General features: G+C 51.5%; 1 protein-coding gene across 1 annotated transcript; it reads left to right on the top strand.

The window, feature by feature from the left end:
• Nucleotides 1–545: 545 nt before the first annotated feature.
• On the top strand, nt 546–22763 carry ITGA5 (integrin subunit alpha 5). Its single transcript, XM_045829717.1, has 30 exons — nt 546–1012; nt 7590–7720; nt 9029–9141; nt 9278–9398; nt 9602–9663; nt 9745–9790; nt 10003–10128; nt 10358–10402; nt 10543–10586; nt 12382–12438; nt 12626–12678; nt 12985–13193; nt 13453–13644; nt 13870–13915; nt 14094–14195; nt 14390–14445; nt 14582–14736; nt 15037–15174; nt 15309–15376; nt 15989–16139; nt 16243–16335; nt 16473–16552; nt 16660–16740; nt 17039–17144; nt 18111–18263; nt 19104–19190; nt 19291–19404; nt 20000–20101; nt 20888–21010; nt 21664–22763. Exons 1-30 carry the CDS (start codon nt 636–638, stop codon nt 21745–21747), a joined length of 3315 nt encoding a protein of 1104 aa, XP_045685673.1. The 5' UTR covers nt 546–635; the 3' UTR covers nt 21748–22763.
• The last annotated feature ends 698 nt before the right edge of the window (nt 22764–23461 follow it).

The following is a 23461-nucleotide window of genomic DNA, read 5'->3' on the forward strand; positions in this document are numbered from 1 at the left end:
TATTCTAGGAAGGAGCTCAACAGAGGTTTCTATACCCTGAAACCAAGAAGGGGGTGACCTGGAGCAGAATCCTCCTGGTGAGTGACCCCAGACTCCTAGGTTTTCAATTCTAGTAGCTTGGGGTGAAGGGCAGCAGACTACAGAAGCCTGTGGAGGTCCTCCATCAGACCAGGAGCGCTCTGTACCTCAACTCCTGAGTCCCAGATCCAGCTGGCAGGAATCCAGGCGGCACCCAGTGGCCCCGGAAGGCAAAGGGGAATCCCAGTTGGCCAGATGCCAGATATGCCTCCCGTCTCTTTCTACCCAAAAGTCTCCTCCCTGAAAAAGTGAGGAAGACCTCACACATATACAGGCTCCTCCGACCTCCAGAGGTGATTCCTTTCCTCATTAGGAAATTCTCGGCTCCCTTTTTCCGACTCCTTTTCCCAGCGTTTACGTTGTACATCTGGAAAGGAGGGGGGAGGAAGGCGGGGGAAGCAGAGAGAGGAGGGGGAAGAGCCCAAACCCGCCCAGTCTGACCCAGTACAAACTACCGGCCTCCAGCTGGGGCTAGGAGAGAGGAGTGGAGAGGTGCGGGGCCCCCCCACACCCCTTAGGGGTGGGGGGCGCGGGCTCAGCGTTCAGAGGACCCAGGAATGCCCCCCTGCCAGCCCCCCCGGCAGGCGGGGGGAGGGCTCAGCCGGGAGTTTGGCAAACTCCTCCCCGCGTTGAGTCATTCGCCTCTGGGAGGTTTAGGAAGCGGCTCCGGGTCGGTGGCCCCAGGACAGGGAAGAGCGGGCGCTATGGGGAGCCCGGCGCCAGGGTTCCTTCTCTACGCCGCGCAGCCACGCTGGGGCCCCCGCCACCGACCCCCGCTGCTGCCGCGGCTGCTGCCGCTGCTGCTGCTACTGCTGCCGCCGACACCCAGGGTCGGGGGCTTCAACTTAGACTCGGAGGCCCCAGCGGTGCTCTCTGGGCCCCCGGGCTCGTTCTTCGGCTTCTCGGTGGAGTTTTACCGGCCGGGAACAGACGAGTGAGTGAGGAGAGTTGGCGGCAGGATGGAGGGGGTGGTGGGGACGCCTGGAAGTGGGGGCGCGGCTGAAGTCTGGAGGGTACCGAGACTTGAGTTGGAGAGGCGGAGTTTGGAAGGACTAGGGCTGGAGTTGGGGGCCCGCACCGGAGTTGGGGGCCCGCGCAGGAGTAAGGAGGAGACAGTGGCCGGCGTGGAGGGGGCCTGGCATTTGAGAGAAATCAGTGGGGAGACATGTGTAGGGTGGGGAGAGAACACGACGCTGGAACCAGGAGAAGTCTGCGCAGGGTCTCGCGGCCAAGGGAGAGGAGGGCGCATGAATGGAGAGCGGAGGGTCTCTGGCTGAGATCTGGGAGCTGCCGGGACCGAGGCGGATGCGGGCGAAGAGGGGTCTTGGAGGCCGGGAAGGGCTCTTTGGAGCACCGGGGGACCTCAGGTCCCTGATGGCCATTGTGAGGAGAGAGAACTAGTCGAAGCAGAATGAACCGTGTGTAGTAAGAGGCGAGTCGGAAACTGAGGGGGCGCAGAGGTTAAATGGGGGCCAGCCTCATCCTCCCCTCCCCCTTCAGCTCAGACTGGGAAAGACCCGGGAGGAGACCGCGACTCCCTTCCCTTTCTTCTTGGTCTCCTACTCCACCTTCCACCCCCATTCTCTGTTCGGATGAGGGGATCCAGGAACTTGGGGAGAGTCCCAGGACCCTGGCACTGGGGGCGCCGGGGCTGCGGGTGGGCTCAGCCAAGGGCGGGTGCTCGGATGTGTCGGGAGGGGTGTGTGTGCGCGCGTGAAGGGGGGTGGGCGGTTTCCCTCTTCCTCTAGCTCTGGGGAGGAAGAGAAAAGCTGGTTTCCTGTAGCTTGTGGGCTGGAGCTGAACTAAAACCGGGAATTCTGGGGCTGGGGTCGGAAGCTCAGGAGACGCCGGCTCGCTGGGCCCAGTAGCATCAGAACACAGGACACCGGAGACAGGGGAAGGCTCAAAGGAGGATCCTCATTCTTAGCTCAGCAGGGTGACCATCAGGCCGGACCCTAAGTTCCTGGAAAATGGGGAGCCCACAGGCATGGGGAAACCGAAGTTGGAGTAGAGGCAACATTAGAACTGGGGGTATTATTTAAATGTTGGGATTGGGAAGTAAGAGGGGAAGGTAGCTGCTCCTGGACTGGAACAGGGACCTCCAGATGCCAGATTCCTGATCCTCCACAATAATTCTCTTTCTCCCACATCTCTGGGCTCTGAGCTTCCCGCTACTCCCACCCCCTACCACCACCACTCCAATCTATAGTATCTCAGGGTTGATAGGACCTCTGTTAGAAGTAAGCTGTTTTTACACCTGATACAGTTAATTGATCTCTACTCATTTTCTTTAATTTTGAGAGAAATGGGTGAATTGGGGAGGAGGGCTTAAATTTCTCCATTGTCTAGAGAACTTGGGAATGGGAAAAGAGATAGTTAGGCCCTAGCTGTTGGTTCTGGGCTATTCAAGGTCCCCACCCACCCCCCACCCCACCCCGCTGGCCACTTGCCCAAACCCCATTGCATCACCCTGGCCTGGAACCACTGCCAGGTCTGGCCTCCCCAAGGCCCCCTCAAATTGCTTACCACAACCCTGATGGAGTAAAAAAGAGGAAAGGAAGGAGGGAGGGGATGCGATTCTCCCCACATCTGGGTAACCTTTCTCTTACCCCACCCCACGCCTAAAAGTAGTGTTACCTCCCCTTTAAAACATTCCTCTAAAACATCTGGACTTTCACACACTTCCGGTTCCCTAGGTGACTGTCTGGCCCCTGGCCTGATCTTGCAGTCCCTAAAGCCCTCTTCTAAAACAGGACCCAGCATTTTCATCCCTCTCCCCTCTTCTCATCTCTCCTTCCAAGAGAACCCAGGTGTCTAGCTTGCACTCCTCCCCCTCTCGTTTTCTCTTTACAATACACTCTCAGAATAGGACTCGGAACATTCCACCTCCCCAGTGGCCTCCCTTCCACCACAGCTGGGCCTTCCACACCCTCCTACCCAAGTGAGACACACATAGCCCCTCACCTGACACCATCTCTGGAGAGGGAGGGCCTCAGTGTTCTCAGTCCCTCTGCATCACTTCTCATTCTGGACACCAAAACAGCATCAAAGGGCGGGGTGAGCACAAAAGAGTTTGCATGGTGGACAAGGGCCAAGCCTTAGGTTAGGCAGAACTGCGTGTGCACCCTGGCCCCTCCACTTGTTCTTTGTGTGACCTGGGGCCAGTTCTTAGAGCCTGGTGTCCTTATGAAAATCAGACACCTAACTTATAAGGCTGTTCTGAGGACTGAGACTGTGTGTGTGTGTATGTGTGTGTGTGTGTGTGTGTATCCTCACCCGAGGACATGTTTTCATTGCTTAGAGAGAGGGAAAGAGAGAAATCCATCAGTTGCTTTCAATTTGGAACTACCCAGATTGAACCCCAACCTGGGTATGTGCCCTGACCAGGAATAGATTCTGGAACCCTTCAGTCTGTGGGATGACACTCCAACCACACTGGCCGGGTTAAATGAGACAATATATAAAAGGCGTCTGGTCCATAGAGGGTGATCAGTACATGGGAGGCATGATTTTCATAAGGTAGCTGTTTTCTGTCTCTGTTTCTCTCCTCCATAGATACCACCTAGTTCTTTTTCTAAGTTTTCCCTCCATTTCTTACCTGCTTTTAATATTTTCTTATAACAGTGATAGTAATAATAGTCCCTCACATTCCTTAGCACTTTCATGTAAAGTTTTCCATTGGATCATTACAAAAATCCTTGCATTAGACAGAGGAAGCATTATTGCTCCATTTTATTTTCTATATATCTACACTGAAGTTTCAGGAGTCATAGAAGTTTAGAACTAAAATTTTTTTTAGGGACCATTCAAGGGCAACCCATTATTTTATGGGTAAAGAATCCAAGGCTTGGAGAAGAAAAGTGACTTGGCCTAGGACACAAACTTAAAGGGTACACCAGGCTTAGCCCAGCTCTTTTTCCCTTCTGGTACTCAGTTGCCATAGGTAGAGGCAACCCTGCCTCCCCAGCCAGCCAGGCAGTTTCTTTGAGAATACACTGGGGAACCCAGAACTAGGTGTCCTGCTCTGTCCTGGCCAGGGCTGCTGTAAGACCTGAAGGAACTGGGCCCTGGTCCACTTGCTTCTCTCCTCCCCAACTTTGTCAGGCCAACGGGGTCAAACAGTAACCATCTAGTGAACAGGACCTTGGTTAATCAGAAACTTGGCTGGGGAGATAGTGGAGAGGAGAGGAGGGGATAAATTGGCAACAGGGTAGACCAGAACACTGGCCTAGGAGTCAGGATTCCTGGCTTCTGGTTCTTATGTTGAGAAGGATTCTGAGTGACCTTGGACATGTTACTTCACTTTTCTGGGACTTAGTTTTCCCATCTATACAATAAGGACATAGGATGCAGCAGAGGGGTTTTTGTTTGTTTGTTTGTTTGTTTTTTAAGATTTTATTTATTTTCAGAGAGAGTATAAGGGAGGGAGAAAGGGAGTGAAACATCAATATTTGAGAGAAACATCTGTTGGTAGCCTCTTGGCACCCCCAACCAGGGACCTGGCCTGGAACCCAGACATGTGCCCTGACTGGGAATCAAAGTGTCAACCTTTCAGTTCTCAGGCCAGTGCTCAATCCACTGAGCCACACCAGCCAGGGCAGTCTTTTTTCCTTTATTTCCTTTTTTTTTTTTAATTCAAATGATATCTTACCAAGACATTCTATATAAAATAGGGAAAGGAGGTCGCTCTAAAGGAAGATGGGGAGGCGTGTCAGACCACACTAGACTTTCTTTACTCCCTGTGGCAGCCCTGAGGCATCTTCGAGAAGTCTTCAAACCAGTGGATGCCCTCTACTGTGCCCTCCAGCTGCGGCAACCTGTGTCTCCAAGAACCAACTCTGGAATTTCAGGGTTCTGAGACTTCAGAATAAATTATGGCAATTATTTTTTCCCTTGGACTCTATGTTTTAGAAGAGTTTATCTACCGAGCCACATTTAGTAAGAAATAATTAATTCCTTTTTCCCATATTTATCAACTAGAAGTTAGAACAAGAAGACATCGGTAGCTGCCAATCAGAGCTTGTGACCAATATAAGATATCCAGGTTCTCTATACAAGAGTTGATAAAATTCCAGCCAAAAGCAAATATACTTGAGGTTTTAATTAGCCTGGGCTGCCTTATCAGGTAAATGCATGATTTCCGTTAGGCTTTCTGAAAAATTGAAAATAGCCCAAGGACCCTCCATTGTTACCTTCTTGGACCCCTAAAAGGACCTAACCTCTCCAGGATTTAGGAAGCAGGAGCTAAGAGTGAAGAGAATAAGGATAAGCTATGTGGTGTACCATCCCTGACACCAAGCACTTCACTTGGCACATAGGAGAGGGCAATGGGTATTTGACTGAGTTGGGGAAGCTAAGATAGAAGGGCCACTGAACCCTTTCGGATAAGCCATGTGTGATGGGGGGCATGTCTGGATCAGGGACTGTGTCCCTTGCCTGCATGTCAGATCTGCCGAACCTTCACACAGCCACAGTGCATATGCCCCTGGCCCATGAGCTTGTGGGCTTTACAAGCTTTGTAAGGTCTCGCTCTCTCACCTTCCAACCCTGGCAGACAAACTCCAGCCTTCTTCCTCGGGCCACCCTCAAAAGCTCAGTGTTGAAAAAATTGAGAGTGGGAACTGGGTCCCTTGGGCACAGCCTTGTGTTGTTCTCCTGGAAATAGACTGTCAGAGCTCCCAGAGACTTTGAGATAACCTGTTCAACCTCTTCCCAGAAAAAAAGGGAAAGAGTACAGCCCAAGTCCACACTGAGCTGGTGCCTGACTGCCGACCAGGGCTGACTCCTGGTGCGGTGCTCTTCACTGCCTCCGGTACCACAACTTTTCTGAGGCTGCCCCTGCGAAGAGAGGGTTTCACCCATCTCTCCTCACCAGCCCTGAGGCAATGCAGCCTCTCCACACCATCAATCTTACCTAAATGCCCACCTCCCAATGTGCAATGTTTGAGCGAAAAGGGTGGGGCCCAGTGGGTGGGAGACAAACGGAGGAGTGAGAGGTTGGAAACCGACAGGAAGCCACATGCAGTAAACATTTCCTGTCCCCAGGGTAACCAAGGCTGGCACCCCATCCCCCCATCACTCCAGGAACTCTCACCCTCAGGGCCTCCCTCCTATTCTTCTGGACCCTGCCTTTTCCCTCCTCTATTCTCAAACTGGGGCTCTCCTAGACCACTGTTCACTCCCCACTTCAGTCCCTTGGAACTGTTTCCTCTGTTCCCATCACCTGTTCCTCTTGGACCACCCCTTTTACCCCTTCCCCATGCAGTCCTCTTGGAAGACAACCCCAGCTTTTGTGACCTCTACCATAATCCCCCACTTAGACACTCTCTCCTGGTAAGAAATGCTGAAGAAGGTATCCTAATATCAGGGAACAGGGGTCACTGGGAATGCCAAAACTGAAAGGGGACAGGACTCAGTAGAGATGGAGAAGTCCAAGATCTGGGATCAGGAGAAAGAAGACCCAAAAACCAAAAGCTAGAGAGCAAGCAGTCACAGGCGCAGAAAAAGAGAGACTAAGAAGTAGTACCAGAGGCAGGTATGGGAGGAAAGCAGAGGCTAAGGCTTGCAGGGACACGGGCCCAGGGCCAGGCCCAGTTTCCTGAGTTACCAGATGCAGTCCTCATGGGAGATCCTAGAGGAGAAAGCCAGAGGGCTGACTGCTATGCAGAAGCCTCAGAGGCAAAGACCAAGAAATGGTAGAGACAGTCAAAAATGGGAAGATTGTCCAAGACCTTAACTATGACCACCCCATTATACAGGACCCCCAGCAAAGGCAACCTTTTCCTCATCATTTCAGGGGGGACTGAGGAACTGTGTCCAGAACTAAGACTCCAATAGAACAGGGTCTGACTACAAACTTCTAGAGGTGGTGTGTGGGAAAGGGGTTCTGAGACTGGGGATGTCCCCACCAGAGCCCAAGGTGAAGCCAGGCCCAGGCCCAAGCCCAGGGGAATGATCTATTTTCACCATCCGCCAGCTCCTCTTGCTACTTCTACTGCCTGATTTCCAAGACTCACATTTTCCTCCTACACGCCCCAGGGCTGGGCGGCTGGGCAGCAGGGCAGCTGGATGCCTGGGTCTTGGCCCAGAGAAAGGCTTTGGCTTGGGACAAGAGGGTACAGGCTAGGTGAGAGGGCCCTGGGTTCCAGGAGCTGCACATCCAATCTTGGCAGGGCCATAGAGAGATGAAGAAGCTGAGGCCAGAATCTCTGGCCCCTCTTTCCCTTCCCAGAACTGACTCTGGCTCCTCTCTCTTTAACAACAGGGCAAGGTAGGACAGGAAGGAGAGTGGTGGGAGGAGGAGAGGGGTTGTGTTAGTGACAGCAGCACATGGGGACCGCCTGACTCCAGCCTATGCCTCTGGCATCCAAGGCATCTTCTGAGATATAAATACAACCCAGGGGGCATCTACCCCCCAGCCAGCCCCTGGCCTAGAGGTCTGGGTCCTTCCTGCCTTGGGAGACTGAAAAGCTAGGAACCACACTGAACTACCTCTTCTTTCCCCTCCACAGGGTCAGTGTGCTGGTGGGGGCACCCAAGGCTAACACCAGCCAGCCAGGAGTGCTGCAGGGTGGTGCCGTCTACCTCTGTCCCTGGGGCACCAGCCTGGCACAGTGCACCCCTATTGAGTTTGACAGTAAAGGTAACCAACCTTGGTAGGCCTGTGAAGTTCAGGGAGGGGTTGGGGGTGGGGCTGTGGCTTGGGGGCGGGGCCGGTGGTGCCCAGAGTGAAGGGTAGAGCCTTCCCAGTTCCTTGGCCGTGTGCCCTCACAGCGTTCTGATGCTCTGGTAGTGCTCCAGCTCTGTGCAGCCCTGCAGCGGCTCCCCATGGCACTCACACCACGTTCCCAGTCCAGCCCAGCCCAAGGAGGGCGGGCATGATTCAGAAACATGTGGCTCTCATTTCCCCTGAATCACCCACAACTCAGGGAGGCCAGGGCAGTAACACAGACAAAGACAGGGAGAGGCACACAGACTATTTGATTCATGTAACTAAGCACTGACTAAGTGATAGTGCATACCAGGCACTGTGCTGGGTCTGCGGAGGATTGAAACATGATTTAGCCACTGCCATCAAGGAACTCAAGGTCCAGAATAGATTCAGAGACAGAAGGAGGGAGACAGACAAGAGATAACAGCTAACACTTCAAGAGTATTTGCTCTGTGCCTGGCACTGTCGTAAGCACTTTATACATATTAATGCTATCCTTTCAACAACTGTATGTGGTATTATTATCCCCATTTTATAGGTGAGGAAATAGAAGTTAAGTAACTTGTTCAAGGTCACACAGCTAGTAAATGGAAGAGTAAGGACATGAGCTTGAGCAGTCTGGCTGCAGAGATAAAGACTGGGGTGAGGGGACAAAAGGAGTGCATAAAAAGATGGAGGCGATTGGGGGGAGATAAGATCATGAAACAGCATGATTTTTTTTTAACCTGAAAGGCAGGTATGCATCAGAGAGATGAAAAATGATGTCCTATAGAGGGCAGAACCAGGACTTAGAAAGAGGAAGACAGATGCACAGAAAAAAAAAAAAGGGAGAGACAGAAACATAAAGGAACAGCAATCCAGAGCTGTGAGAAAGATCAAGCAAAGAACAAGGTGCTTAGAGAGTAGGCCCAGGTAGAAAGAAGTGCAGCCAGAGGGTTATCCTCTTGGGAAATAGCCATTCTTCCCCCAGTACCCTCCTCCCCCCACCTCACTGCAAGCACGCTCGGCCCAGCTGGACCAGAGGAAGGCAACACTAGAAACCCCAGGTGTGTGTGTATAGAGAGGAGGGGTGAGTCAGGCTACACAAAGCTGAGTTTAAAGACCCTTACCCACTCCCCCTCCCAGTGAGTCATGGGCTTCAGGCTTATAAGACCTTGAGCTCCCCCAGGCTGAGGGTGAGGTTGTGCTAGGGCTCAGTTGCCCACTACCTGCATGACTCCCCTTTCTCACTTCCCCAAGGTTCTCGGATCCTGGAGTCCTCATTTTCCATCCCAGAGGAAGAGGAACCTGTGGAGTACAAGTCCTTACAGTGGTTCGGGGCAACAGTTCGAGCCCACGGCTCTTCCATCTTGGTGAGGGGCCAGCAGACTCAGGGAAGTGGCTAGGGGACGGGCTGTGGTTGGGTGTAGTGGAGCACAGGCCTGGAGGGAGGGAGGAGGGCTTCCTGTTGGTCTAAACCTGAAGCCCCCTCCTCTGGGACCTTCCCAGGCCTGCGCTCCACTGTACAGCTGGCGCACAGAGAAGGAGCCACTGAGCGATCCCGTGGGCACCTGCTACCTCTCCACAAACAACTTCACCCAAATTCTGGAGTATGCACCTTGCCGCTCAGGTAGGACAAGAGTGGCCATGTGCCTGTGTGTGCCTTTTCTGTACGAGTCCCTACAAACCCTCCCCCTATTAGTCTTATGCTCACTGTTTGGTTCAGGGAGGTCCGTCCTCGGGTTCCCTCTCCCACCTCCTTCCCCAATCTCTCTTCTCTCCTGCATGACCCATCTGTGCAGGCCTCCTTCCCACCACCTTCTCCCCTCACAGATTTCAGCTGGGCAGCAGGACAGGGTTACTGCCAAGGGGGCTTCAGTGCTGAGTTCACCAAGGTGAGAGGGTGACCTGGGAGGGAAGGGGCTGTGGGTGGCAGACACAGGGCCAGATATAAACTCACCTGCTTTCCCCCACAGACAGGGCGTGTGGTCCTGGGTGGGCCCGGGAGCTATTTCTGGCAAGGTAAGTCCCTCTGTGCTGACCCCTAGTCTCCTGGCACAAGACCTCTCATCATCCTTCCCTCCTCTCCCTTTCTTGAGACTTACAACCCTCCACAAGCCTCCCTTCCTTGAACCAGGCTTTTGGAATCCTACCCAGTCACCCCCTCCCACCCCGGTGTCTCCCCTCCCTGCCCTCTCCTACTCTGTCTATCTCCTCCTCATCCCCTTTTCCAGGCCAGATCCTGTCAGCCACCCAGGAGCAGATTGCAGAATCCTATTACCCTGAGTACCTGATCAACTTGGTTCAGGGGCAGCTGCAGACTCGACAGGCCAGTTCCATGTATGATGACAGCTATCTGGGTGAGTGAGCAAGTGGAAGGAAACTGCAGGGGATAACCTCAGGTGCCCCTGTCCTCACATACCCTCTTGCCTCCTTTCCTTCTAATCAGGCATCCACAGTGCCTCTGTCATACTTGTCATATGCAGGCTGACTATGAAGGCCCAGTAGGGGTGGGGGAGGGACTGCAGGATGGGCCAGGGCCGATAGTCCACAAAGAGAATACTAATACTCACCCACCCTGTCCCCTAGGTTACTCTGTGGCTGTGGGTGAATTCAGTGGTGATGACACAGAAGGTAAATGTGTCCCCATGATAGGGCCAAGGGAGGAGGTGGATGGAGACCCAGGGCCTGGGGTCACAGGAACTGAAACAATTACCATTCCTGTGACTCCCCTTTTCTCACCCTGGGGTCACAACTTTCTCTTCTCTTTGCAGACTTTATTGCTGGCGTGCCCAAGGGGAACCTCACCTATGGTTATGTAAGACCATGCCTAACCCTCCTTTCCTTTCTTTCCCTCTCCTCCCTTGGCTAATCACACAAAAAAATATGTATGACAGTTTGTGAGGATTCAAAAAGTGAATCGGGACACAGGCTATGGGGTCAGACCTGGGCCTAAGTTCTGGCACTTACTCTGGATGGATCATTCTGTTATTTACTCATACCCTACTTCATTCCGTAAAATCCTTGAGACTGCTTAACCTCTCAGAGCCTCATTCTTCTCTGTATAATGGGATAATAATAGTTCTGACCTCACAAGGCTCTTGTAAGGGTGAAATGAGATAATGCATGTGAAAGTACTTAGTGAACTGTTAGGCAGTGTACAACTGGTAGCTGTTATTATTAGACCATGACAAGGGCTTTAAAAGAGATACAGATAAGAATGCCATAGGATTTTGTTCAGTTAACATTTATTAAGACAAGGTAAAAGAGGAAAAGATGAATAAGACATCATACCCCATCTCATTAGGTGCTTCTGATCAAGTATGTAAGATAAAACATACACAATTATAACCTAAGCTAGTATTCATGAGCCCCTTAGTGTGTTGGGCACTGTCCACTCATGATTTCTATTCTTCACAACAAGCCAATGGGGGTAGATATTACCATGTGCATTTGACACATGAGAAAGCTGAGGCTCTAAGAGATCAAATAAGTTGTTTAAGATCACACTGTTAGTAGGTGGCTGGATAGAGATTTGAAAGCAGCCCTGTCTTATTCCCAAATCAGCATTCTTCTTGCACTATGATAAATTTCAGAAAAGTGGTGAAGATGGCATAGCAGTTTGGGGGAAGGAATAACCTCCTCTCCAGGGCAGGGATGGGTCAGAGAAGGTTCTATGAAGGATGAGTGGAGATGAGGCAAGAGGGAATCCTAGCCAGGAGCATGGCAAAAGGCATGGAAGAAAAGAAAAAAAAGTTAGGCCTGTTTAGCAGACTCATGGGCTAATTGAGGATGAAGAGAATAAGGAAAGTTTGAGCAAAAGCAGTTAAGTTGGGGCCAGTTATCTAGGGCCTCAGAGGACCAGCCAAGGAGTCAAGACTTTGGACAGTGGCTGCAGGGAACCCCTGAAGGTTTCCAAGCCAGGGGTGTCCCTCCTAGAACTGCTTGAGGCCAATCATTCTGCTGCAGTGGGGGAACAGTGCTAAGAGCAAGGGACAGCCTGAGGCAGGCAGGGAGGTTGCCAGGAGGCTCTCCAACAGTCCTGTGAGAGGACTCTCACCAGAGTAACAGCAGAGAGAGTGAGGAAGAGAGCAAGGAGTCAGAAGACTCAGGGACTGATAGAATCAGTCACTAAGAGGGACTGATAGAATCAGTCACTAAGAGGGGGCATAGAGAAGACAGGAGTGTTTGTGGTTTGGGAGCGCTGGAAGATGAGGAATGACTGAGGCCTCATTGTGCATTCAGTCATGCAGCTAATAATTATTGAGTGTCTCCTGCTTTCCAAGCACTACTTTAGGCTTTGAGAAGAAAGCAAAGAACCAAACCAAGCTCCTGCCTGCATGGATCTTCCATGCTAGTGGGTAGAGATGGACAACAGACAGATAAATGTGAAATCTGGCAGTAGTTGATAAGTGACATGGAGAAAAATGATAAGTAGCTGTGGAACCGAGCTACTGGCATAGAGAAGGGAATGTGAGGGCAAAGCTCAGGAGGGAGTTAGGGGATGAGTAGCCTGTGTCTCCCAGGAATGCCTGCCATTGGGTAGTCTGTACATATCTGCTCTTCATCCATGAAATGGTCCAGGGCCAATGATCGCATCTCCTCATTACCAGGTCACCATCCTTAATGGCTCAGATATCCGATCCCTCTACAACTTCTCAGGGGAACAGGTGAGGACACTGCCACCCCCATCCCAGCTTGGCCCTCTGCCAACCAAGCCCCAGCTCTGACCCAACAAGCTCAGCCTAACTTCTCAGGCTCCCTAAAGTCTCTGACCTCCCCCCACAGCCCCTAGTGATTCTGTTGATTAAGCACCCAGTTCTGATCCAGAGCTGCCTGCCCTTCTCTCCTCCCCAGATGGCCTCTTACTATGGCTATGCAGTGGCTGCAACAGATATCAATGGGGACAGGTGAGTAGTGGGAAAAGGCACATCATGATGCCCTTCCCAGGATGGAAGAGTGGGGTGGGACAAAAAAATGCAAGGAGAGTTTTTTTCCAGGTTTTTCCCCTGGATTCTCCTCACTTGTGCTTACATTCCCTTCACCCAGGGTCAAGGAGAGAGCTGAGGGCTAAGACCAGAAGACCTCAGCTCTTCTGACTTGGGTGGGAGGGAGCCTGGGATCCAGGATGCCTGGAATTTCCTGGCACTAGGATTGGGGAAGGGAGGTGGCAAGACACAGTGTCAGGATGCCTAGATTTTTTCCTCTACCCCCAGGCTGGACGACTTGCTGGTGGGAGCACCCCTGCTCATGGAGCGGACAGCCGATGGGCGGCCTCAGGAGGTAGGCAGGGTCTACATCTACCTTCAGCAGCCAGACGGCATGGAGCCCACACCCACCCTTACCATTACTGGCCACGATGAGTTTGGCCGCTTTGGAAGTTCCTTGACCCCCCTGGGGGACCTGGACCAAGATGGCTACAATGGTAAGTACAAGGATCTGAGGAGGAGTCAGGCACCTGAGTCAGAAGGGATTTAGGAAGAGGGTGGCTAAGATACCCAGACCCCTAGTGACTTCCCAAGGAGGTGGGTAGACTTTAATCCCAATGTCTAGGTCTTGAGGCTTTGAAGAAATTAGAATACTGGGAATGACAGGTGGGAAAAATAGGATCCTGGGGTTTGGTGGTAAAGATTTGGACTCCTGACTCCTGGCCTGTTGACTGGTGTGTGTTGTGTGTCTTGCAGATGTGGCCATTGGGGCTCCCTTTGGTGGGGAGACCCAGCAGGGAGTGGTGTTTGTATTCCCTGGGAGCCCAGTGGGACTACGCTCTAAGCCTTCCCAGGTTCTGTTGCCCCTGTGGGCAGCTGGCCACACTCCAGACTTCTTTGGCTCTGCTCTTCGAGGAGGCCGAGACCTGGATGGCAATGGATACCCTGGTGAGTTGTGCCCTAGGCCCTGTTCATCTTAGAGTTCCTCCGTCACTGGCCCCTGACCCATCTCCACACTTTCATAAGGCCTTGGGTGCAGTTCTAGAATACTGCCACCAGATGGCAATGTCCTTTCACTTCGGCCAAGATTCTTGAGCAATGACACTAGAAGGGTGTTAGGGTGGATTCTGATTTGGGGCTCGCTGTAAGGGGTCATTTCTTGACTTCTTGCAGATCTGATTGTGGGCTCCTTTGGTATGGACAAGGCTGTGGTATACAGGTATGAACTCCAGGGTGGGCAGCCTGGGAAGAGTGGGAACTGGGGAATTCCTCAGTAGGGCTGAGGTTGGGAAAGTGTACAAAGAACACTGGGATCCTGGGGCTTGAGACTCAGCTTCCAGTGCCCAAGTTCCAGAGGAGTCTTAGTTCTCTATTGACCCCACATCCACTCTTGGCAGGGGTCGCCCCATCGTATCTGCGAGTGCCTCCCTCACCATCTTCCCTGCTATGTTCAACCCAGAGGAGCGCAGCTGCAACTTGGAGGGGAACCCTGTGGCTTGGTAAGCTGGGGCCCAGGAGAGTTCATGGACCAGTCTGGGCTACCTCAGCCTGTGCCGTGGAGTGGTCAAAGAGACTAGACCTTCAGAAGGAGACAAATGGGGGTGTCCTAGTCTGGGTCTGTCTGGGAGATAGGTGGAGGATAAGATGCCTCTTCTAGTTGAGTACATCAGCTTTCCCCTTTGTCTTCCTCTAGCATCAACCTTAGCTTCTGCCTCAATGCTTCTGGAAAACATGTTCCTGATTCCATTGGTAAAGGAGACTCCTGAGTCTCTCAGGCACTGGGACGGGATGGAGGGGCTGGGGACATGGGCACTTACCTTCTCTCTGAACAGATTAGGAAGGAGAGAGAGAGGCAGATTCTCCTTAACATGCATCCCTGCTGCAGGCTTCGCGGTGGAGCTCCAGTTGGACTGGCAGAAGCAGAAGGGAGGGGTGCGGCGAGCGCTATTCCTGACCTCCAGACAGGCAACCCTGACCCAAACCCTGCTTATCCAGAATGGGGCTCGGGAGGATTGCAGAGAGATGAAGATCTACCTCAGGGTATGGCCTCAAGCAGGATATAGACCGGCCTGGGGAAGGTGGCCACAGAGAACTAGGGGTCCCTCCAAGATTAGGAGATCCCACTGAAAGGCTTGGGACTTTGGGGGGCTGAGGAAGGGTCCTTCTGTCAGAGGAGCTGGGGACCAGGCTGCCAGGGTCTCTCAAGCAATGGGGATGGTCAAGTTTGAACACTTGAATTCTTGAAAGCCCTAAGTGGACAAAAGGAGATGTGAGTCTGAGGATCAGGGCCATCAAATTCCCGGTGTCCACTGACTCTGTGAACCCTCTCCCCTGACCCAGAACGAGTCAGAGTTCCGAGACAAACTCTCCCCGATTTACATTGCCCTCAACTTCTCCCTGGACCCCCAAGCTCCTGTGGACAGCCATGGCCTCCGGCCAGTCTTACACTACCAGAGCAAGAGCCGCATAGAGGAAAAGGTGAGGACAAGGTAGAGAAAAGCCAAGAGGAGAGGGGCCTGGGCACCTGGGGACAAGGCCCTGGAGGTGGGGAGCCTATATTCAGACCAGGAGGGGTTCTAAGCTCCCTCTCTGAAGGCTGCTCTGCTTCCCAGGCTCAGATCTTACTAGATTGTGGAGAGGACAACATCTGTGTGCCAGACCTGCAGCTGGAAGTGTTTGGGTAAGTGAAGGCTAACATCAAGCTGGGGGGTTCCAGATGCCAAGGTCTTGAACAGGACACACGAAACTTGCAAGTACCTGGCACCTGAAAAAGTACAATAGGGATATAGTAGCTAGCTGTCTGACCTTAGAAAGTTGCTCAACTTCTCTGAATTTCAGCTTCTTCACCCACATAGTAGAAATAATAGCATCTACTTCTCTAGCCTTTTGGAAGAGTTAAACGAAATACTTTACATAAAACATCTAGCCTAGTGCCCGTCATAGAGTTGGAACTCAATAAATTATGTCTATTATTATCATATTATTTGTTTTAGATTTTATCTATTCTTAGTGAAAGGGGAAGGGAGGGAGAAAGAGAGAGGGAAGCATCGTTGTGTGAGAGAAGCATTAATTGGTACCCTTTCTCACACGCACCCCAACCCAAATGGGGCCCAGGCCTGCAACTCAGGCATGTGCCCTGACCAGGAATCATATCCATGACCTTTCATGGAAGATGCCCAACCAACTGAGCTATACCATTCAGGGCTATTATTGTGTTATTATTGTTATTGCAGCCCACTGTCCTGGTTTGGAGATTAATTCCAGTGTCCCTTACCTTGTGTGCCTCCTCCAGGGAGCAGAACCATGTGTACCTGGGTGACAAGAACTCTCTGAATCTAACTTTCCACGCCCAGAATGTGGGTGAGGGTGGTGCTTATGAGGCTGAACTTCGGGTCACTGCTCCTCCAGAGGCTGAGTACTCAGGACTCCTCAGACACCCAGGGGTATGAGCGGACTCCCAGGGGGGACTCTCAGGTAGGGCTTGGGAAGAAGCCCTGCCAGAGAGGGGCAACAAAAACCTTACCTGTGCACCCACCTCACCTCCAGAACTTCTCCAGCCTGAGCTGTGACTACTTTGCCGTGAACCAGAGCCGCCTACTGGTGTGTGACTTGGGCAACCCCATGAAGGCAGGAGCCAGTGTAAGTCGGGCTGGAGAGATGACCTGAGAGGACAGTGACCAGCCCATTCAGAGTGTTGTGGGATAGGGAAGGAGAGCTGGAATTGGAGTAAGGCTGCCCAATCTAACAGCCCCCCATCCTCCTCCCCTGTCCCACAGATCTGGAGTGGCCTTCGGTTCACAGTCCCTCACCTGCGGGACACGAAGAAAATGATTCAATTTGACTTCCAGATCCTCAGGTAGGGATTGGGAGGGGTCAGGCTGCAGCCCAAATGGGGGAGGGCCTGAACCTATGGCATCCTCCCTGGCTGGGCTCCAGCACCACCTCAGTCTCTCCATCCCACAGCAAGAATCTCAACAACTCCCAAAGTGAAGTGGTTTCCTTCCGGCTCTCAGTGGAGGCTCAAGCCCAGGTCTCCCTTAACGGGTCAGTGCCTAGGGGAAATGGGGCTTCACTGGGAGGACAGACAGACTTCTAGGAAGGGATGCATATGGTGTCCCTTCCACTGTGCTCTAAACCAGCAATACCCTGAAGACAGAGGGGAGGTTAGGGGACTGAGCTAAGGTGAGCTTCCCTTCACTCCTTTGCCTGCTGTGGGTGGGTGGGGCAGGGGTAGGGAGAGAGGACTTGGAGCTCAGGTGAGCTTTGCTTGTGGCCAGGTTCCTAATAGGCCTCAGACCCTGGGGATTGGGACCCCTGCTCTAAGCCACCCTTCTCTCTTCAGTGTCTCCAAGCCTGAAGCAGTGCTCTTCCCAGTGAGCGACTGGCATCCCCCAGACCATCCTCAGAAGGAGGGGGACCTGGGCCCTGCTGTCCACCACGTTTATGAGGTGAGGAGGGACAGAGGCAGGGAAGGCTAGGTCCAGGACAGGCAGCTGAGAGCAGAGGGGTGGGCCACAAGAGAAGGAAGAACTAGTATGAGTGACAGGTGGGTGGGACCAGAATAGGGGACCAGAAAGGTGGGAGGGGCAGTGACATGTAAAGCCTGGGAAGGGTCAGTTGTGACATAACCAGAGGAAAGACAGGCCAGTTGAGTGACTTGGCAGGGAAGATGGAGCCACCTCCAAGAATACTGTTGGAGAGGATTTCATCTCTGCCCATCGATGTCCTCTTTAACTCCTGAGATAGCAGGCTTGCAGCAGGGTACACACAAGGGAGGACCAAAAAAACACTGAAATTGATTTATTAAAAATTGTGTATTTATTCTTACACGTTTAAACTTCAGTCCCCTTCAAAGTACTCTCCATTTGATGTAATACACCTACTGAGGTGTTTTTTCCGCCGCTCAAACCAGTTTTTGAACTCATCAATTTTGATGCCTTTTAGTGCTTCTGCCATTTTTTGTTTCACCTCTTCCACAACGGCAAACCATTTCCCTTTGAGGACTTTTATTATCGGGGAAACAAAAAACTTGCTCCGGGAAAGATCAGTGAGTAGGAAGGGTGGGGCACAGGTGTCCTGGCATTTTTCATCAAAAACACTCAGTGCAGTGTAAGCAGGTGCACCTGTAAATCACTCATCATGAAGTGTGCAAACACACTGAGACAGTCTTCCCAAAAAATTCACTGAAGCCAAACACAGCCTCTCACAACAAGGCCAGCTGGTACACTGATACAGATGGGTTCCTAGAACACTCACCTAGTAGGGGAAGCCTATACCACAAGGGGCCAACCCTCCAGAAGACAATTCTGGCTTTTTGGGGCCCCCCTCATATAGTGGGCCATGGTGACCCAGAGTCTCAATGGGACAGAATTATTCCCTTCCTTCTCATGGTGATTTTGCTCTCTTCTCCTCAGCTCATCAACCGGGGCCCCAGCTCCATCAGCCGGGGCATGCTGGAGCTCAGCTGTCCCCAGACTCTGGAAGGTCAGCAGCTCCTCTACATGACCAAGTTTACTGGACTCAGCAACTGTACCTCCAGTCACCTCCTCAACTCAGAGTACCTAGAGGTGAGAGGCCTGGAGACTGGCATGTGGGAGGGACCAAGGGTGAGAGGTCTGGGGAAGGTCACTGGGAGCCTGGTAGAGCCAATGAGGATGTGCCTGAAGCTAGCTCTTAGGCCATTGGACAGGGGTTAGAAGGCCCACAGACACCGCATTCTGCCTGAAATATCCTTCCCTTATTTCTTGCCCTGGCATATGCTGAGAACCCAGCTCTGTGTCAACTGCTCTGCGAAGTCTTCTTCAGATCTATGCCTCTGGGCCCCAATACCTGTCTACTCATTAACAATATTTAATTAAATGAGTGCTTGTACTGAACCATATTATAGGCTCAGGAAACAATGGTGTTGAGCAAAACTAGCAAGGTCCCCACTCTCATGGAGCTTATATTTTAGTGGAGAGTAATAGAAAAGAAAAAGTAAAAAGAGAGCGATAAACAGGTATTGAAAAGTAATAAAAGTGCAGTGCTAACATTCTGGGGTGCAGTGGGGACTGGAGACTGTTTGAGTCATCAGGAAAGACCTCTTGAGGCCTAAAAGATGAGAATGAACCTGCCTCTGGAGACTAGGGGAAGAGCATTCCAAGAAGAAGAGCAGCTGATGTGAAGGCCCTAAGGCAGGGATGTGGGCCTAATTATTTATTTATACATCTCTTCCTTGTAAACTCCAAGGACCAAGTCTTATTTTATTCATTTCCATGTTTCACACTGAGCTTGGTGATTTGCCACCAGAGGCAGTTAGTTGAATGAATAAAAGAACAGGTTGAAGCTGTCCTGGAACCCAGGTATAGGCTGACTTAGATTCTGTAATGAAGTGGAAGAGGCAGCTAATAGTCTCTTTCCTCTTCCAGCTGGATTCCAAGGATTCCCAGAACCACAGACTGCAAAGACGGGAAGCTGCAGGTCAGAGCCCTTCCTCCTCAGGGCCTCAGATCCTGGTAAGTCATCCTGGGAAAGAAGTCTGGGCCCAAGTGTTGAGTACCTGTTTGAGTTCTCAAAGGGCAGAATTTCAGGTTCAAGCTTCCTCTTTCTTCCCAGAAATGCCCAGAGGTGGAGTGTTTCAGGCTGCGCTGTGAACTTGGGCCACTCCACCGGCAAGAGAGCCGAAGTCTGCAACTGCATTTCCGAGTCAGGGCCCAGGCCTTCCTGCAAGTAAGAGAGCTTTACCTCAGCCCTAAGCCCCGACCTTCGGGCCTGCCTGGACTCATCCTCCTTTTCCCCACTGCCTTCACCACATCCTTTTGAGGAGTGGGACCCAGGCCCTCCAGCTCCCCTCCTGCCCTTGTTTAGTGCAGGGCTGTGTCCTTGGCGCCACCTATGGCCACATTGGGAAGAGTGACATCTTCCCTTTCCTGGCCCATTCAAAGAAGGTGGGAGGGCTGGAGGGCAACCAGTGTGCAGAGAATGATAGAAAAACAGAGATGGAAGATGAATCTGTAGTGGAGACACAATAGTAAAGAATAGTAACAGTCATTTATGAAGTGTACACTATTGTCCTGGGTGCTTAATCCACATTCATGATTCAAAAAAAAAATTCTCTTAAACATGCAGTCATCTAATTATGCATTATTTAGTTACAACTATTCAATTACACATTTATCATCTCATGTGAGGAATGTAGAGATTCAGGAGGGAATAAGCCCGAAATAAAGAAAGATCAGAACCTGATCCAGACCATGGGGAGCTCTATGTCCTCTAGGCCCTGGGCTGGGGGGTGCTGCCCTTAATGCCTTTCGTCTACCCACAGCGAGAGCACCAGCCATTTAGCCTGCAGTGCGAAGCTGTGTATGAAGCACTGAAGATGCCTTACCGAATCCTGCCTCAGCAACTTCCTCGAAAGGAACTTCTGGTGAGTCCAGGGCCAGAGGCCTGGGCCAAGGAAGATAGGGCTCAGAGTGCTGGGCCTGGGACTGGGGCATAGATTGGAGCTGGCCTTGTTATTGTAACAAATATTTATTTATTTATTTATTTATTTATTTATTTATTTATTTTTCAAGATTTTATTTATTTCATTTTTAGAGAGGGAAGGGAGGGAGATAGAGAGAAACATCAATGTGCAGTTACTGGGGGTCATGGCCTGCAACCCAGGCATGTACCCTGACTGGGAATCAAACCTGCGACACTTTGGTTCGCAGCCCGCACTCAATCCACTGAGCTACACTAGCCAGGGCTCACAAATATTTTTTGAGTGTCTACTATGTCCTGTACTAGGGATATAATGATGAGCCAGATGGACAGAGCATCTTCACTCCTAGAGTCCACGGTCTAGTGGGCAATAAGAACACAGTGTGACAAGTGCCAGGATATTTATGGGAACACATCACAGGGATACTTGCACATAGTCTTGCAGGCTCAGGAAAGGCTTCCTGCAAGAACTGATGTTTAAGCTGAGACCTGAACTACCAGGCTAACCACTCAGGAAAGGAATATTCTCTGGCAAGAGGAAACTAGCAAGTGTGAAGGCCCAAAACTAAGAGACAATAATGCACATTTCAAGAATTTAAATTTTGAAGTTCAGAATTCTGTTAATCCAAGATGGGAGGTGAAAGGTGGGTCCAGGTCCAATGACGAGCGGGAGCCAGGTATAGGAAGGAAGAACTAATGACTTTTCCGTGACTTCTGGCTTGCCCTCTAGGTGGCCACAGCTGTGCAGTGGACCAAGGCAGAAGGCAGCCACGGTGTCCCACTGTGGATCATTATCCTAGCCATCCTTATTGGCCTCCTGCTCCTAGGTCTGCTCATCTACATCCTCTATAAGGTCAGCCACATTCTACCTGAGACTTGGCCACCCTCTCATCAGGTTTTGCCCTTGACCCAGCACAATCCCAAGCACCTACCTCCAGATGAATTCCATAGCCACATGTCCGCACCTATGCCCTAACCACATGCATCCCATCCTGACCCTGCCTGTAGCATCCTTCCTTTCATTCTGCAGCCCCTATCTTAGAGTCTCTTGAATCAAGCTGATAAGTTTGCTTATACTTGCAAAAAAGTGTTACTCACAGGTGGCAACTATATGGCACTTGTACTGTCACTTCTCCAAAGACCCATGGCAGCTATCACTAATTGGTCATACCCTAGCAGTGGCTTCAGAATCCTCCTCAAGAGGCAGCCAATACTAGGCAATCAGACTTGAAACTTGAGTTCAAGCCTATTTGCTATCCCTGGCTTATATGTGGCCATTTTTATGGCACTAATGAAAAGATTCCTTTATACCAGAGCACCCCAGCTTTAGCCCTCCTGTCCAACTGAACTTCTTGGAGAGGTAGACATAACAGCCTAAATTTAGGCCACTTTTGCAAGATGGGGAGATTGGAAGCACTAGAGTCCTCTTCATTCCCTCTTGGGATAAGATCTGGGAAGAAATGAGAGCCAAAGTATCTAAAGTCTCCCTCCTTTCCCCTTCATTAGCTCGGATTCTTCAAGCGCTCCCTCCCATATGGCACCGCCATGGAAAAAGCTCAGCTGAAGCCTCCAGCCACCTCTGATGCCTGACTCCTCCTAATCCCAGACTCCAATCCTGAAGGCTCAGTTCCCCCACCCTGAGTCAACTGACAGGGAGGGAACTGGGTGCTTCCTGAAGGTGCTGATGGCCAGGGAGAAGTTCATCTCCCCAGCCCAGAGACATACTTGAAGGGCCAGTGATGGTAGATGAGGAGCTGGGGATCCCCGCCCCCCATGCACTGTGAAGGACCCTCGTTTACACATGCCCTCCTCATGGATGGGGGAACTCAAATCCAGGGACAGAGGCCCTAGCCTCCCTGCAGCCTTTGTATTTGGGAGAGACTTTCCTGAAAACAACTTGGAATCAGAACTGGAGAATGCAATCCCAGTTCTCTGGGCCAGACTTGCCACCAGGACTTTCTGTCCAGCTCCAGCCTGCAAAGATCTGTCCTCAGCTTTGCCAGAGATCCACAGGAAGCCCCAGCTAAGAACATGGAACCTAAGGAATAAGACCTGGCAGCTCTGGACAGCCCCCACCATGGTGGGCAAATATATAACAGTAACTGTGGATGGTGCCCCAGGACCAGCTCAGGACAGATAGATCCCAAACAAGGATCAATGCTGGCCCAGAACAAGCTCCAAGGAGAATCAGAACTCTAATGGGGCCAGACTGAACTTGGGGCCTGGGGTTGATCTGGGACCCAGACTCAGACATTGATAACCTAACCAGGCAAATCCAGGTCAACATTTGAGCCTGCACCAGACACCTGGGCCTGGAGGCCCAGTCCATCTGACTCAGGAGAAGTCAGGAATTGCCCAGGACTCTGAAGGGGCCATGATGGCAACAGATCTGGAACCTCAGCCTGGCCAAAGGCAGGCCCTCCCAGTCCCCTGGAGAAGGGGGAGCCCACTGTCCTGGGCCTGCAGAATTTGGGTTTTGCCCACCAGCTGCACTGATGCTGCCCTTCCTCTCCCTGCCCAAGCCTCCCCTCACCTCGGCTCGGGACACCCGGGACTTATTTAAACTCTGTTGCAGTGCAATAAACCCGGCCCGGTGCCCCCACTGACCTGGAATCTCTTTCATACCCTTTCCAAACCCATCCTGGAACCAGACCTCAGTGGGTGGGGAAAGTCTGTGTTTTTCGCAGCTTCTTTCCACTGGGAGCCAAGATTATAACCCCCAGGAGCTATGAAACTTGTTCTGGAGTTCCCTTCTCTTAGGTGAAAGAAAGGGTGGAAGGGGTGAAAGGAAAGCTTGACTCTTCCGCCCATCATTCAGCCCCACCAGATCTTGTCCCTAACACCTCCAAGAGCGGAAAAGAAATTCCTTCTCTTTGAGGATTAAGGAAGAATGCAAAGGGGGAGGTCCAGGTGGAAGGTGGTCCAGAAGACTCACTTAGGATTCCCTAAATCAGAATGATGAAATGGGTTGAGAGAAAAAGCCACAGAACTAGATCAGAAGAAATCGGGGTTTGGTTTGGTTTTTATTGTATGCTGGTAGGTAGAGGGGGTGTTAAATGTATGTATACATTATCTCCTTTAATTTCTATAAATAACCCTGTGTAGTAGGTACAATTAAGCCTATCTACACAAGGAGAAATTGAGGTCCAGAGAAGTTATGTAACTTGCCCAAGGTCACACAGTAAGTTCTAGAGCAGAGTCAAATTCAGCCTTGTTTGACTGTGAAAGCCCTCCTCCTTAGCCAACATGCCCTAAGGTTCAGGTCTTTGAAGAGAAATAAAAGTGAGGGTGTCCCTCAGTGTCC

Source organism: Phyllostomus hastatus, unplaced genomic scaffold (assembly GCF_019186645.2).
Source record: "Phyllostomus hastatus isolate PE091 unplaced genomic scaffold, TTU_PhHast_1.1 phas_scaffold_93, whole genome shotgun sequence".
NCBI lineage: Eukaryota > Metazoa > Chordata > Mammalia > Chiroptera > Phyllostomidae > Phyllostomus > Phyllostomus hastatus.